The 18,127-nt window shown below is 40.3% G+C and overlaps 1 protein-coding gene across 1 annotated transcript in view; it reads right to left on the bottom strand.

Moving 5' to 3' along the window:
* THSD7B (thrombospondin type 1 domain containing 7B) overlaps window positions 1–18,127 on the bottom strand; it is a 909,478-nt gene that overhangs the window by 484,871 nt on the left and 406,480 nt on the right. The window contains exon 6 of the mRNA XM_049711955.1: window positions 14,562–14,717. Coding sequence (XP_049567912.1) covers window positions 14,562–14,717 — 156 coding nt within the window. The remainder of the gene's footprint in view (window positions 1–14,561; window positions 14,718–18,127) is intronic.

Raw genomic sequence — 18,127 nt, 5'->3', positions numbered from 1 at the left:
ACAAATTGAGGGATGGGATATGGGTCAACCACAAGACTGTAGGGAGTGGTGGGGTCTGTGGTAAAACGGAAGATGTGTGCTTGCTTTAAAGTGTTTGACTATTATTCAGTTTCCATTGACTGTTACCACAAGGAAATGTGAACCCTATGTTGTCAAATCTTCCAATTTTGACTAAGAAGCCAGAAATGCAAGTTATGCTTGTTTTTTATATGACATCTCTCTATTTTTAAATGATGGGAATTAATTTACATTTTAAAAAGCCATGTAAGCTTTAAAAAGCCACTGAGAACGAGATGCAACCCTTTTGTTTGTGAGTTTTCCACCTCTGGCCCTCAGGTCACGTCTAAAAACTAGGCCTACCTTCCATGGATCTCATATCTTACCGTCCATCCTTTTATTTATTTTTTAAAAGAAGATGTTGCGGGTAGGAGTTTATTAATTAATTAATTTATTTTTGCTGTGTTGCGTCTTTGTTTCTGTGCGAGGGCTTTCTCTAGTTGTGGCAAGCGGGGGCCGCTCTTCATCGCGGTGCGCGGGCCTCTCACTATGGCGGCCTCTCTTGTTGCGGAGCACAGGCTCCAGACGCGCAGGCTCAGTAATTGTGGCTCACGGGCTTAGTCGCTCCGCAGCATGTGGGATCCTCCCAGACCAGGGCCCGAACCCGTGTCCCCTGCATTAGCAGGCAGATTCTCAACCACTGTGTCACCAGGGAAGCCCCCGTCCATCCTTTAATTCTCCAAATTCAGTCAACGAATTCCTTTTTCTTTTTTTTAAATGAAACCAATCTTATTACATAATAGCATCTTAAGAAATGACCATTTATTCCTTGGGACAGGTAAAAATAAATAAATAAATAAGAGACTTTTAGGAAGATAGCATGAGAACACTGAATTCACAGCAGAAGCCTGTGGTACCCCACCACTCTTCCCACAAGAGGAGGGGAGAGAGATAAGTTTGGGAGCATGAGAGGTAACAAAGCCAGGTGTACCCCTCTCAGTTTGCCAGGCCCATGCCTATTTCCCCACAAATAGTAGTGAGACAAAAAGAATACAAGGCGGGCTTCCCTGGTGGCGCAGTGGTTGAGAGTCCGCCTGCCGATGCAGGGGACACGGGTTCGTTCCCCGGTCTGGGAAGATCCCACATGCCGCGGAGCGGCTGGGCCCGTGAGCCATGGCCATTGAGCCTGCGCGTCCGGAGCCTGCGCTCAGCAACGGGAGAGGCCACAACAGTGAGAGGCCCGCATACCGCAAAAAAAAAAAAAAAGAATACAAGGCTGAAGGTGTAGTTGGCAAAAGACTGTCTCCTCTTAAGTAGCCAAGAAGGATGGAACAAATGGACACTTGGTTTTAGGCCACAAGATGGAGCCGAACTCCCTTAGAATATTGCAGGGCTGGGCAAGTATTTTAAATACAAAGTTGTAAGGGCTTTATCGTTTTTTTTTTTTTTTTTTTTTGGTTCAGGGTTAACCCATGAGCTCCTTTTAAAAGACAGATTCTTACGTTATGGATTGACCACCTGTGGGCAGGCATCATTTGGCCAGTCAGAGAACATATCCTCATGGCATTGAAAATATTAAGGTCAGAAGCGATTAAAACAATAGCTGGCTTCTGCTGCGTTTCATACCTCCAAGTTTATGTCATTAATTAGTCAAAATAAAACCTGCAGGAAAATTCAGCTCCTTTCCTGGGCCGCCTTGAGAAGAGCAGCAGGAAACACACAGAGCTCTAAACCACACTCGACGGCCATCAAACTACAGTGACCTCTGAGGCCTTATTGCCACACAGCATGGATGACCCCTGAGCCCTCATTGACACACAACTTGGATGACCTCTATTCTTACATGTAATGTCCATATGCTGCTTATTTATTGTCTTATGCTTGTGCTTGTTTAGTTTATATCTTTGAGCAAGACACGGCATGGGTCTCCATGATTTACAATGTTTGACAACCGGCCCAGAAACTTAGCGGTCTTTACGGAGGGATGCTGAGTGTTCTATTACCTAGAGCTTAACACCAGTGAGGGGCAGGTGCAGTTTTCCTCTATAAATCAAGTTGTATCTATCTCGCCATAAATCTGTAGATTACATCTCCTCAGTCAATAAATTCTTGCAGTCACTCATTTGTGCTGCCCTTGTCCTGAATCTAACTAGGATCACATCAAAGCACAAGCTCAGCATAAACAAAAACCTTGGATTCTCTTGTTAGCACTTAACTATAATCACACACTGGTGTTCATGGCTGCAGTAGACATCAGGCTTCCTCTGGGTACTTCTGTTCTGAGAGATACACAACTGCCAAGTCCACAGTGGCTGGGCCCAGCCAACCGTTTACCTTCATTCACTGAATTCCATACTAATCAGATAGTACCATTCAGTAAACAGTAACTGCTGTATGGAGATCGCTATGATACACTGTGGGAAGCCACAGGAGGAACAGAAGACATAAATCTATTCTTCACAGAGCCCACAGTCCAACAAGTCAAAAAGCACATATATTAACTAAGCATCCACCCTATACCAAGACTGTGATAGCCACTTTACTTCTATTACCCCAAATTAATAAACCCCCTACGCAATTTCATAAGTTACTATTCTCATTTTACATATGTGAAAACTAAGATGAGATGATAACTGATTACTTCTCCTAAGGCACATAACTGATTCAATGGACACGTATGAGGGATAAATTAGGAGGTCGGTATTAACATATACACTACTATATATAAAATAGATAACCAACAAGGACCTACTGTATAGCACAGGGAACTATACTAATATTTTGTAATACCTATAAGGGAACAGAATCTGAAGAATATACACACACATACACATATATATGCATCTATGTACATATGTATACATATATACATACATATATATATAACTGCATATATACATATATACGTATAGCTGTGCTGTACACCTGAAACAGAGTATTGTAAATCAACTATACTTCAATTACAAAAATGGATATATATGAAATTCAGCTGAGGTCTTCCTGAGTTGTTACCTCTTCACAAGAAAGAATTCAATTCAGCTCCTGTGTATGATGTGTTCTAGCCCCACTTAGAACAGTGAATCTGACAGGTACAATGGATCATTTCCTTAAAATAAAGCTGTGCAGATTACATATCAGAACTTTAGGTACAGAGTAGCAAGAAGGAGTTCTAATAATCGCTTCCTGGCCACAGATTCAGTTCACCTTTAGTGAAACTATATTTGCACGGTTTTTCTCTGTGAACCCAAGGATTTAGTATATATTCTACTATTTTAGTGCATATGCTACTGAGGATAATTAAAAAAGAATGATTCGTGGGTTGGGGAAAGAAAAGGAAAGAAGTACCAGTGGCAGAAGAGAGTTCAATGTTTTTTAATTGAAGCCACAGAAAACTTAAAGGAGGCTCAGGAGGGTCAATCCAGGTCTAAGGACCTACATCTTCACATGCTAGTGGCTCAAAAGTGTCCACGTGAGCTTCTACAAAGCCACCAATGCCAACACTTGTCTCTACACTAACTCTGTTGGGACAGGCTTGAAGAAACATCCAGCAGGTTGACCAAGGATAACAGAAGCTTATTCTCTCTTAGAGCATTCCAGTTGCCTCTCACCTCTGTAGCCTTGGACACTGGTTAACAACTCTGAGTCAAAGAACCTGAGCAGGGCTTCCCTGGTGGCACAGTGGTTGAGAGTCCGCCTGCCGATGCAGGGGACATGGGTTCGTGCCCTGGTCCGGGAAGATCCCACATGCCGCGGAGCGGCTGGGCCCGTGAGCTATGGCCGCTGAGCCTGCACGTCCGGAGCCTGTGCTCCGCAACGGGAGAGGCCACAACAGTGATGAGAGGCCCGCGTACCGCAAAAAAAAAAAAAACAACACACACACACATACAAAAAAACTGTCTTACATATGATCTGTGACAAAGCAAAATTATTTCATAGACTTCTCATTAATGGTGGATCTTTCTAGCAGGCATGGATGAAAATGGAAATTTTCCCCATTCTTGTTATATAAGATCTAAAACACGTCAGCATTTTCCTACTTTAGTGTGTCATCTAAATTGATTTCTTTCAGAGCATAAAAGACTATGTTCATAGATAGTCATGGCTTCTCAGTTTCACAATGTCTTTTCCTATGGGGATTTTTAGACCTTTAGGTGCTATAATGGGGGTAGGGGTAAGGGATACTATACTGAGGGAGGGTAGGATTCCCTGAAGTCCTAACACACAAGCAGTTACCTATTGTAATGCCATATCGGGAAGCCTCCATAAAATTTCTCTTAAGGACAACTTCTGTAGGCAAGGTTGCCTTTCTAGAATATATCTGAAAAGGGACAAGGATGTCATATAAATATATGTCTATGTATCAAAAAGAATTTTTAGAAATGCACTATACCTATGGGTAGAGTTCGTCCATCAGCAAGTTTTTCAGGGTATTTATCTTTCATATATCTCTAATTATAACTCTCTGGGAGAGTATCAAAGATAAAGCAATGAATGATAAAACCTGATCCAATTTAAATTCCTCTGAAAGGTGTCCTAGCTTCACTTGACAAGTACCGACCTGCCGAACACCCATCCCCTTGTCTGCCTGTCACAGACCTGACGGAAGGAGCAAAGGCTGTGTACAACGGCGGATTTCCTAATGTACTTTGAATGGCTGACGGCCACAAACCTCAGATGATTCCTGATTGAAGGGTGTCTGCCTAAAAATAACAGCCACGTGGAAGATAATTTCTATAGTAACTAATTTCTTCTATTAGATAATAAAACATTTCATGCTTTCCCGTCCTCTTCTACTGTATTTTTAAAAATGTGAACAAAAGGGACCACACCAAAGCAATAACATGTGACTGGGAAAAAGACGAGTGAGGAGAAAAAGTCATTACCGCCAACTTTACACATTTATTTCTTGCCATGGTGGTTTGCTTGTTTTTCCTCCTCAAATCCTCCACCATCCATACAGAAAGAGGAGTATAAAGTATCCAGGAAAATATGACTATCCTAGATTTCTGCTAGGAGGTTCACTGCATTTCTTTAGGGTAGGCAATTCAAATATGAAACTAAACAGTTCAGTTATATCCCAGAGTTGTGTGATGTTTAATGCATTAACCAGCGTACTCCAGCCTCCGTGGAATTCTCAACTACGTTTAGTTTGTGACAGTCAGAGACTCTGGAAGAACCACGGTAGGACCATGGGACAGACCTAGATTGAGAGGATCCTGGAACTCATGCTCACGAGTCAATGGAAAAAACAAGATGATTTAGCCTCATCATAACATGCTTGGACTCCTTGTAGGTACAGAATCATTTCCCTGGAGGGAGAACTCTATTTTTTATTCTTCCCGAGAGGGATGACAGGCAGGTGGTCCTGGCAGGTTTTAGTAAGACCTTACAAATAAAAGTTCTCTCTACTCTAGGGAGACATTTATAAAACTACAAACTCCCAGACCTGAATAACAATCACTGCAGCTTATACTCTCTCCCGTCTGTGATTACTTAGTTCCTAGGGCAGGTCACTTAGCCTCAGCAATTCTCACCAATCCCAACATGCCCCTAAACGCTGCAGGTGGCTGGCAAAACTACCACCTTCAGATAAAGAAGTTCTACTGTCTCTACCCTTTCCTTCAAGCCCCAAAGGCTAAGCCTTTCTTTGAAAAATTTATTGTTGAAGGCAAAAAACACACATCCCAGATACCTGGTGCTCTCCAGCTGTTCTTGGAGTACCCTCCCCTTCTCATACAACTGAAATCTACTTTTGCTCTCTCTCCAAAGATGATATACTGGAGCTAAGGTGAATCCCATGCCTCACGCCATATCTCCTACATCAGGCTCAGTGATTCGCTCTCATGGATAATGGTTCCCACTGGCCTCTGGGCAGAGGGCTTCTCTGCTAACCTCAGTGTTGGACTTGTGCCTTGATCCAAACTTCTTTAGACTTACGGAGGAAATCATTAAGGAAGCCAGTGTTAGAAGGAACAGTGGACGGAGAAGACAGGAACGCAAGTTCTTAGTCCTGGCCTGGCCATTATTAAATCACTGTGGGATTTAGGATAATTTATTTACTTCTCCACACTTTAGTTTTGACATTTCAGGAAGTGTTAGATCCTTGCTGAAACTAAATGCTGATACAAAGTTGGGCAGTATATTAGTTTCCTTGGGTGACCAAAACAAAGTACCACAAACTGAGTAATGTAAAACAACAGAAATCTGCCTCATAATTCTGGAGGCTAGAAGCCCCAGATCAAGGTGTCAGTAGAGCCATGCTCCCTCTGAATGCTCTGGGGAAGGACTGTTTTCATGCCTCTCTCCTAGCTTCTAGTAGTTATTGGCCTACAGAAGCCTCACTCTAATGTCTGCCTCCGTCTTCACATGGCCTTCTCCTTGTCTTCTGTGCCTTTGTATCTTCATAAGGCACTCTCCTCTGTGTGTAGCTCTGTGTGCAGATTTTCCTCTTTGTATAAGGATATCAGGCATTAGAATAGGGCCTAGCCCAATCCAATACGACCTCGTCTCTCAACCTGATTACATTCGCAATAACCCTATTTCCAAATAAGGGCATATTCACATGTCCAAGGGGTTGGTATTGAACATATCTTTTTGGAGGACACAATTTAACCCACAACAGGTGAAGTCTAATGAACGATGCACCAGGGTGCCTTTGTCAGAGTTGACTTATGCAAGAGAGGGAGAGAAGCCAATGATGAAGTAATTTGGCATAAAAGCATCTTGGGAAAATGGGGTGAATGAAAGGGTCAGAATGTTGTGAGTTTCCCAGATGAGTTCCATGGACCTGTTCTGAGTTACGTGGAAGAGGAAGACAGAAATAAAAGTTGAAAGTGCAGTTTTTCACAAAGGGTTTTGTGAAAAGTTGGCTCAAGTGACCAAAACTGCAACACAGGATTGGGAAAAAGGAGCATTTTCTGAATTGTTACAGAGACTCTATGGGCCAGAACAAAGGGGACAAAGCATTTAATAAATATCTATTACGTTTGACCCCTGCATTGCTTCTATCTTCTTGCAGGATCAGGACCTCGTATTTCCTTAAGGGAGTTGCTCCCACCCCACTCTCAGCTTGTGAGGCTTGGATGGAGTTGTCCCTCCAGTGGTGGCCACATGCCTAGGACCTGGCTGGTTCAGCCCCACATCCCGTAATCAGAGCGTTTGGGACAGAGAGGAACACGTGACACAAAGAAGCCAGTGAGATTCAATTCCAGGACTCTTCCTGAAATTATTAAGGAAGACACTTCTTGCTACTTTATTTGCCATCGAAAATAAAAATTACCTTATATGTGTATGCGTGGTGAGAACTTTTAAGATTTAATCTCTTAGCAACTTTTAAGTATAAATACAGTATTGTTAACCATGCTATACATTGGATGCTGTACATTAGATCCTAAGAGCTTATTCATCTTGGAACTGGAAGTCTGTACACTTTGATCAACATCTCCCCATTTTTCCCACCACCTAGCCCCTGGTGACCGCCATTCTACTCTCTATGACTATGAGTTTGGGTTTTTCAGAATCTACATAAAAGTGAGATTATACAGTATTTGTCTCTCTCTGTCTGACTTATTCCACTTCGTATAATGCCCTCAAGCTTCCTCAATATTGTCACAAATGGTAGGATTTCCTTCTATTTTTATGGCCAAAAAATATTCATCTCTCTCTCTCTCTCTATATATATATACTTTGTATATATATGATATAAATATATATATGTGAGATATATACATATATATATGTATAACATTTTCTTTATCCATTAATCTGTCTTTGGACATTTTATCTGGTTCCATATGTTGACTATTGTGAGTAATGTGTCAATGAACACAAGGGTACAGAGAGAGAAAAATATTAAAAGTCCTTACCACAAAAAAAAGGTAACTCTGTGAGGTGATGGATATGTTAACTAACCTCACTGCAGTAATCATATATATATATATATGATTATATATCAAATCATCATATATATATCAAATCATCATGTTGTGTACCTTAAAATTACACAATGTTATATGTCAGTTATATCTCAATAAAGATGATACAAATTAATTAACCATAAAAATAAGATATCACCTTTTATAAGATGTTATGTTGATTTTATTACAATGCTCTAGAGAAAAGAAAACCTCCACATAAAATGTGCTTATTGATTTTGTGACACAATTAGATCTAGAAACCAAAACGTGTGAAAAGAATGGATCTAAGAATCAAGGAAACAAAATTTTTATCTTTATTCTCTAATTTGTGATCTGCAGACTATGTTGATGTTAACTGACCTCTGAAAGTTTCTATGAAATTGAGAAATTTTTACAGTCTGCCCCAGTAAAATCATAAATGGATTTTACAAATTGAGCTTAGATAATTACAATGATACAGGGCTGTCTAATTTTTTGTTTTGTTTTAACTCAAACATCAACTGCATAAAATAAGGTTCGAATGTAATACTGCCTCTTAAGCAATAAAAGACAATTATTTATATCACTGAAGGGATTTAGAACAACATCTAATACTTGAATTTTTGTTAACAAATTCTAAGAAATAGATGTTTCAAATCAGAGTGCCTCAAATAGTTACAGAATTTTGTTGTTGCCTTGTTATCCATCTGTCAAGGACACCAATAATCACTAAAAGCATGCATTAACCAAAACTAAATCTACCAACAAGAAGGATATACAATAAAAGTTTAGTGGTTGAAAAAAAGAAAAGTAGGAAAATGAACGCCTGGTCTTTGCTCCATGGAGAGGACATGCCTTAAACTGAAACTAATAAAGGGGAAAGTAGAAGCAAGAGATGGAGAAATAGATTATAAATAGAAGGAGAAAAGAATAGAAGATTGTAGAAACAGAAGATTATAAAGAGGAAGATAAAGAATGAAACTGTGCTCTGCTGACCTCTTGATACTTTGGGATGCCACCCTACCTCCCCTTCTATTTTTAGCTAGATGAGCTAATAAGTTCCCTTATTTTAGCTTATACCAGTTGGAATTGGGCTTCTGTCACTTATAACCAAAAGTGTCCCAATGAATATAGGGCCCACTTGGCCTGGTGTGCGTTCTCCAGCTTTGAAAGCAAAAGAAGGCAACACTCAATGCAGTAACTTTGTGCCAGCAGGGACAGCCATGGCCACAGTGGCTGCGGGAGCCTAAGTCCGGCCTCAAATGATGTTCTAGACAGAGACCTTAAAACAGAGACACACACATCAAACATAAGAGGACTGGTTCTAGTAACAGGTAAGTCACCCTGGGGAGCCTCACATACAACTACAAGAGACTTGCATAGTCCAGTTATACACGTGTGGACCACAAGACAACAAATCGTGAGTGTTAGAATTAATGGGCAATTATTTGTACCTATAAGCTAAAGAGGCTTGGGGGGCATTCTGGTTACATGTCTAATACAGGAGTAGCGTGAGCTTTCCAATAGACCCCCATATTCTATTGAGATTCAGATTTCTATTGTTTGACAAAAGACTTAAATTTAGTCTTTCTGTCCTAGATGCAATACACATACTCCTCTTCTACCTTAGAACAAAAGAGACAGAATAAAGAGAAAAGCCAAGGGACGTAGGTGTGTGAACCTGGGCGTGCCCATGTGTGCCTGTGAGCCCTCTGGGGAGTGCTGAAATGTGAGTTTTCAAATGGAGGTACAATTAAGCTGAGAGCATCAGTATCGTAGCATCAAGCACTTGGCCATGTGCTCTTCTTTTCCGTGGGATAACTGGAGGGATTAGTGCTTAGCAAACACAACCTAACTTGCGGAATGTCCTTGGATCTCATTTCTCTAAGTAAAATGAATATTTCCTTTTAGCACTGCCATTAAGGAACACAGTATCAAGAAAAACTGAAGGATCAAAAAAAAACAAAAAAAACTGAAGGATCAAAAAAAAAAAAAACTAAAGGATCAATAAAAGAGAAGTCAAGATGCCACTAAAAATGTACATTTGAAGATGCAGCTGTGTATATAACAGCAAACCAAAGAAAACAGGACTGCACAGACCTATAAATTTTTTTTAACATCTTTTCTGGAGTGTGTATATATATATATATATATATATTTTTTTTTTTTTTTCACTACAGTGCCCATCAAGGGCTTCTTTTCTTTTCTTTTTTTTAAAAATGTTTTTTTTTTTTATTATTTAAATTTCTTTATTTTATCCATTGTATCTGTCTCTTGGCCACTGAAGAGTTTTGTGGGGTTTTATAATTGCTTTACAATGTTGTGTTAGTTTCTGTGGTATAACAAAGTGAATCAGCTATACATATACCTAGATCCCCACATCTCCCTCCCACCATCCCTAACCCACTCCTCTAAGTGTAAACAAAGCACCAAGCTGATCTCCCTGTGCTATGCGGCTGCTTCCCACTAGCTATCTACCTTACGTTTGGTAGTGTATATATGTCCATGCCACTCCCTCACTTCGTCCCAGCTTACCCTTCCCCCTCCCCGTGGCCTCAAGTCCATTCTCTACTTCTGCTTCTTTATTCCTGTCCTGAACCCCATAGGTTCTTCAGAACCTTATATATATTTTTTAGATTCCATATATATGTGTTAGCATACGGTATTTGTTTTTCTCTTTCTGACTTACTTCACTCTGTATGACAGACTCTAGGTCCATCCACCTCACTAAAAATAACTCAATTTGTTTCTTTTTATGGCTGAGTAATATTCCATTGTATGTATGTGCCATATCTTCTTTATCCATTCATCTGTTGATGAAAGCTTAGGTTGCTTCCATGTCTTGGCTACTGTAAATAGTGCTGCAGTGAACATTGTGGTACATGACTCTTTTTGAATTATGGTTTCCTCAGGGTATATGCCCAGTAGTGGGATTGTTGGGTAGTATGGTAGTTGTATTTTTAGTTTTTTAAGGAACCTCCATACTGTTCCCCATAGTAGCTGTATCAATTTACATTCCCACCAAGAACGCAAGAGGGTTCCCTTTTCTCCACACCCATTTATTGTTTGTAGATTTTTTGATGATGGCCATTCTGACTGGTGTGAGGTGATACCTCACTGTAGATCTGATTTGCATTTCTCTAATGATTAATGATGTTGAGCATCCTTTCATGTGTTTGTTGGCAATCTATATATCTTCTTTGGAGAAATGTCTATTTAGGTCTTCTGCCAATTTTTGGATTGGGTTGTTTCTTATTTTGATATTGAGCTCCATGATCTGCTTGTATAGTTTGGAGATTAATCCTTTGTCAGTTGCTTCGTTTGCAAATATTTTCTCCCATTCTTAGGGTTGTCTTTTCGTCTTGTTTATGGTTTCCCTTGCTGTGCAAAAGCTTTTAAGTTTCATTAGGTCCCATTTGTTTAGTTGTGTTTTTATTTCCATTTCACTAGGAGGTGAGTCAAAAAGGATCTTGCTGTAATTTATGTCATAGAGTGTTCTGCCTATGTTTTCCTCTAAGAGTTTTATAATGTCTGGCCTTACATTTAGGTCTTTAATGCATTTTGAGGGTTTCTTTTGTGTATGGTGTTAGGGAGTGTTCTACCTTTATTCTTTTACATGTAGCTGTCCAGTTTTCCCAGCACCACTTATTGAAGAGGCTGTCTTTTCTCCCTTGTATATTCTTTCCTCCTTTATCAAGGGTAAGGTGACCTTATGTGTGTGGGTTTATCTCTGGGCTTTCTATCCTGTTCCATTGATCTATAGTTCTGTTTTTGTGCCACTACCATACTGTCTTGATTACTATAGCTTGGTAGTATGGTCTGAAGTCAGGGAGCCTGATTCCTCCAGCTCCGTTTTTCTTTCTCAAGATTGCTTTGGTTATTCGGGGTCTTTTGTGTTTCCATACAAATTGTGAAATGTTTTGTTCTATTTCTGTGAAAAATGCCAGTAGTAATTTGATAGGGATTGCACTGAATCTGTAGATTGCTTTGGGTAGTATAAGTAATTTCAAAATGTTGATTCTTCCAATCTAAGAACATGGTATATATCTCCATATGTTTGTATCACCTTTAATTTCTTTCATCAGTGTCTCACAGTTTTCTGCATACAGGTCTTTTGTTTCCTTAGGTACGTTTATTCCTAGGTATTTTATTCTTTTTGTTGCAATGGTAAATGGGAGGGTTTCCTTAATTTCTCTTTCAGAATTTTCATCACTAGTGTATAGGAATGCAAGAGATTTCTGTGCATTAATTTTGTATCCTGCAACTTTACCAAATTCATTGATGAGCTCTAGTAGTTTTCTGGGAGCATCTTTAGGATTCTCTATGTATAGTATCATGTTATCTGCAAACAGCGACAGTATTACTTCCTCTTTTCCGATTTGGATTCCTTTTGTTTCTTTTTCTTCTCTGATTGTTGTGGCTAAAACTTCCAAAACTATGTTGAATAACAGTGGTGAGAGTGGACAACCTTGTCTTGTTCCTGATCTTAGAGGAAATGGTTCCAGTTTTTCACCATTGAGAACGATGCTGGATGTGGGTTTGTCATATATGGTCTTTATTATGTTGAGGTAGGCTCCCTCAATGCCTACTTTCTGGAGGGTTTTTATCGTAAATGGGTGTTGAATTTTGTTGAAAGCTTTTTCTGCATCTTTTGAGTTTATCATATGGTTTGTTATTATGGTGTATCACATTGACTGATTTGCATATATCGAAGAATCCTTGCATTCCTGGGATAAACCCCACTTGATCATGGTGTATGATCCTTTTAATGTGCTGTTGGATTTTGTTCGCTAGTATTTTGTTGAGAATTTTTGCATCTATGTTCATCAGAGATTTTGGCCTGTAGTTTTCTTTTTTTGTGACCTCTTTGTGTGGTTTTAGTATCAGAGTGATGGCGGCCTTGTAGAATGCGTTTGGGAGTGTTCCTCCCTCTGCTATACTCTGGAAGAGTTTGAGAAGGATAGGTGTTAGCTCTTCTCTAAATGTTTGATAGAGTTCGCCTGTGAAGCCATCTGGTCCTGGGCTTTTGTTTGTTGAAAGATTTTTTTTTTTTTTTTTTTTTCCCAGTACGCGGGCCTCTCACTGTTGTGGCCTCTCCCATCATGGAGCACAGGCTCCAGATGCGCAGGCTTAGTGGCCATGGCTCACGGGCCCAGCCGCGGCATGTGGGATCTTCCCAGACCGGGGCACGAACCCGCGTCCCCTGCATTGGCGGGCGGACTCTCAACCACTGTGCCACCAAGGAAACCCTGTTGAAAGATTTTTAATCACAGTTTCAATTTCAGTGCTTGTGATTTGTCTGTTTATATTTTCTATTTCTTCCTGGTTCAGTCTCAGAAGGTTGTGCTTTTCTAAGAATTTGTCCACTTCTTCCAGGTTGTCCATTTTATTGGCATAGAGTTGCTTATAGTAATCTCTCATGATCTTTTGTATTTCTGCAGTGTCAGTTGTTACTTCTCCTTTTTCATTTCTAATTCTATTGATATGAGTCTTCTCCCTTTTCTTCTTGATGAGTCTGGCTAATGGTTTATCAATTTTGTTCATCTTCTCAAAGAACCAGCTTTTAGTTTTATTGATCTTAGCTATGGTTTCCTTCATTTCCTTTTCATTTATTTCTGATCTGATTTGTATGATTTCTTTCCTTCTGCTAACTTTGGGTTTTTTTTTTTTTTTGGTTCTTCTTTCTCTAATTGCTTTAGGTGTAAGGTTAGGTTGTTTATTTGAGATTTTTCTTGTTTCTTAAGGTAGCATTTGTTGCTATAAACTTCTCTCTTAGAACTGCTTTTGCTGCATCCCATAGGTTTTGGGTCATCATGTTTTCATTGTCATTTGTTTCTAGGTATTTTTTGATTTCTCTTTGATTTCTTCAGTGATCTCTTGGTTATTTAGTAGTGTATTGTTTAGCCACCATGTGTTTGTATATTTTACAGTTTTTTTCCTGTAATTGATATCTAGTCTCATAGCGTACCAAATATAAACAAGCACACAAAAGTTGAAGATTTCGCTTTAAGCCTGAGGACAACATCAATAGAAAACAACACACATAAATGCCCCTCATGAAAATTTGAACTATAACATCAAATTCAGTATGTGATTCAGCCTTTGGGAATCTGAAAATAATAAATAGATATGCAAAACCGTTGTTTCTTGATATGATTACAGAAATCGTATCTAATTTCTACAGTATAACCATTACATATAAAAAATCATTAATTTATGGTTAGCAGATATTTGATCCAGTCCAAAATGTCCATAAGACATTTGGTACATGGCAAAAGCTCCTTGAAATTTGGTCCTAATCAAATCATGTGGCATGGGATGAATATGCTCATGGATGTTTTGGACGGGACCAAATATGAAGGACATTTTGGTGTGTCTTATGGACATTTTGGTCAGGACCAAATATCTTGCAGGGTTAAATTATACCAGTTTTCAGTAATAGTCACTTCACCAGCTACGAGCCTAATTGAAAGGTCAACCAAGGTAGGATTCTGTGTCCACAGAAATGTCTCCAATGCTTCCTTAATAACTGAATGCTGTCAGACTTGAGCTGGTTATCTACATTTTACAAACAAATATTGTCCTAAGCAGACTTAAGGGGCTATTTAGTGACCAGAATAAATAGCATGCACTAGAAGGAAATGAACCACATACAAACAAGGCACTCACCTTTTCTTCCCTGAGGATCGTGGCAGTTTTCATGGACGCACAAGCCCCAGGCTGACCAGGAAGATACTATACAGTCTGTAGAGCAAGGGATATTGCAGAGCTGAGAAGCTGAAGGGGCAGGTCCCAAACATAATGTCTTTTCCACGGGTCTAGAGACTGCATGGATGGAAAAAAAAAAAATGGCCCGAGTCACATTCTCTGAACATCCCTAGAATTTTTCCCATCTTTATTTGTGTGCCTGCCTTGCTCACATCAGCTTTATGTTTAAACAGATTATATGCAAACAAACTATCAACACTCTTCCAATAGGTACTACTTAGCTGCACATTATTAGCATGTAGGGTGAGGAAAGGCAAGGAAAGACAGTGACAAAGGGCACTCATTTGAGTTTCCTGTTCGACAGAGTATTCCCTGGGAATCCAAGAGGACTGGAAACCTAGATAAAAATTATCTAGAGTTAGGAAGTTAAAAAAATTAAGTGGCTTTGTGAAGTTCCAAGATGAGTCTATCTCGACTATACAGATGACTGGGTTGTTGTGAAAAATTCAAAACTGAAACCCGAGGTGGGGTGTTTAGCATAACCAATCTACTGCTCTTACTCCCCTGAGGGGTGGACCTCTAGAAGACACGGAGGAAAAATGGTTTTTAGAAGAAGAAGAAAAATCAGGATCTGCAGTGGCAGAATTAGTCCCTGGAAGTCAGTTTCATTAGAAAGCCTACCCAGAGGCACAAGGAGTGTCTGCGGAGCCACAGGAAATGCCAACTAGGAACCTTCCAGCCCTTCCTGGTATGCACCTGCGCCCGGAGGATGCCCAGAACTGGGTCAAGGCAGGAGGCAGTAATCATCTGTGCATCAGTGGTGCTCATCAAGTGTCCTCTCTGTGCAGACCCATGCTGAGAATCATGAAAATACACAGATGAAGAAGAAGATGGGCTCCTGATTCTCATGGAGATTATAACATAATAGGAGCTAGGAGAGCAATACCCCAAAATGACCCAATAAAAGAACAGCCAAATGCCTGACGACACTTGCACAGAGTGATCCCACACTAAGCGGGTTTCGGAGCAATTCAGAGTTTGTGAGCCAATGGTTTAAGACCAGACGGTTTTATCTTATGGGTTGCCTTGTACTATGATTGAAATATCTCCTATATGTCACTTCCATCTGTTAAGCAGATCAGAAGTGCTTCAAAGATGGAGACTGGTATGAGACAATAGGGAGGTAAATCACCCCATCTACTTTACTTCCTCACTCTTTACATAAGATGTGAATTGAATCAGATACAGATCGAACTAAATCACAGCTGTGACCAGCAGAACTCTGAATGGAAACCAAAGCAAGAGCAAAATCAAAAAAATACTGTCACGAAGATGTTTTAACCGTCGGGGAAAGAAGTGGAGCGGCTTGAGGTATCTATGAGGGTGAATGGGAAAAACAAAAGGTTGCAAAGGAAAATGATAATAACGGTTTGTTTGCAACTAATTCTTTTACAGTTTACCAAAAGGATTTGACCTGACTTAAAATAAAAGACAGGAACAAAGCAAGATTGCTAACGTAAATGTCAAATGTCAAGCCATGTGGAAGAGACAGGCCAGGGAAGAGAGAGCAGATATTGGGGGAAAGTAAAGGGGTTTCCTGGGAAGGCTGAGGAGAGGTGATGATCAGAGATTGTGCTGAAGATAACAACAGCTGGGTGGGGAGGTTGGAGTGACCAGGACTGTGCATGTACTTATGACACTGATGGGTAAAGAAAAACCTGTGAGATGGGGGAGGAGTTTGCAATTCCTTCCCCAGGAGTGAGTAAAAGACCAACAAGCAGCCATTCACTGAGTACATCACGCATTCATTCCAAAACCACTGAGTACCCGTTTAAATTAGGCCCTATTGGATGGTGTCTGCTTTCAAGGAACTCTCAGTCGAGAAGGGTACGTCAAGTAGCATTTTAACAAGATTGATGGAAAGAGATGCTTTAGAGTATTGTATACATAGGAAGCTGCACAGCCAGAGGTCTTAAGGCAGAAGTGTGTTTCGGTCCAGGCCCATGTTTGGTTAGCATGTGTTCTCACAAACTCAAACTTTAGTTCCAAAAACAAAACCTAAGTAATGATGGAAAAGGACGTGGGGGCATGTAAACGGATTACTCTGGCTGTTTAATAAACATTTATAGTGCATGCCAGGCACTGTTTATAAACATCAGTTCCTTTATCCTGCATAACTTTGAGATATATACTATTATTATTCCTACTTTAAAATGGGGAAACTGAGACACACCTTACTCACTTGCTCACATTCCCAATTAGCAAGCAGTGGAGCCAGGATTTGGAACAAGGTGGTCTGGTTCCAGAATCTGTGCTGTGAACCACTGCTCTATGTGGCCTCACCATCGGTCATTCAACCTACATTGCTAAGTACTTACCATGAGTTAACACTGTGTTAGGTGCTGAAGCTAGATTTGTAGTGAAACAGACAAGGTCACTTGTCCTCATGTAGCCTCCTTTTCAATGTGAGTTGCTACTAAGCATTCATGAGTCCATGGCCTCAACAATAAGACTAGAAAGCCATTATTGCTGCTTCTCTTTCCTTTGCCATGGCTGTCTCCCTGTAACACCAGACAGAACTTAAGTGTCTGACGATCAATGCTGAGAAGGTACCAAACGTCTCAGCTCCAAGACCCAGCAGACACTTGCTGCCGCAATCTCTGAACGTGAGGTTGGACCCTGCAGTTGAAACTGGTCAATGCACCAGCGCAATACCTAGGCTCACAGCAGGTCTGAACTAAATCTCGTTAGAAGCGCCAGAATGGCTTAACTGTCCAGAAGGTAGTTAAGCCTTAGGGTTGGTAGTGCAGTTGGAAAGAGACTGGGGAACTTGACATGAAGCTGCATGTGTCCAGGACAATGTTTTTATAGATATTATGTTTATTTGGCTTATTTTTGGAGGGCTGTTGATGATTACTGGGAGGTGAGGGGTTAAGTCCCCTAAGGTCCCCTTTGATAAATACTTAACTGTCAATCAACTGACTGTTTGACATGAGGGCTAATGGTACTAAGATATGAAATTAGGGAGAGACATGATATGCTGGTGAGGAATGGGGGGATTTCCCTGGAGGCTACTAAGCGACATAATTGGAGGCCCAGGGGTGGGAGTGAGGCCATTTGTCAGAGCACTCATGCCTCTTCAGCACCTGCTGCTTTGAAAGACAGTAGATCTTAATCCATGTCAATAAATTCTTCCAGTCTCAGGGACATGTCTAAGATGCTTCATTTAGGCATTGAATCAATGGGCTTGGGTCAACTTTTCTCTATTTCAGCCCCCTGGGATCCATTTGTTCTAGAAATAAATCATGAGTAAGTCACGAAGTACTTACCAGCTTCAGATCACTTAGGTAGTCAACTCCCCAAGAAAACTGAACACAGGATATCGCTACGCCCATTGACTCTTAGAGCTAGAAGGGGAGCTTTAGAGCTAATTTAGTTTAATTCAGCAATTTTACTGAAAAACTGAATTCCAAAGACCTTAGGTGGTTTCTCCAAGTTCACTCAGCCAGTCCAAGGCAGAGCAAGAC

Source organism: Orcinus orca, chromosome 7, assembly GCF_937001465.1.
Source record: "Orcinus orca chromosome 7, mOrcOrc1.1, whole genome shotgun sequence".
Lineage (NCBI taxonomy): Eukaryota > Metazoa > Chordata > Mammalia > Artiodactyla > Delphinidae > Orcinus > Orcinus orca.
The sequence above is the reverse complement of the archived record's forward strand: the minus strand, read 5'-3'. Positions and strand labels throughout refer to the sequence as shown.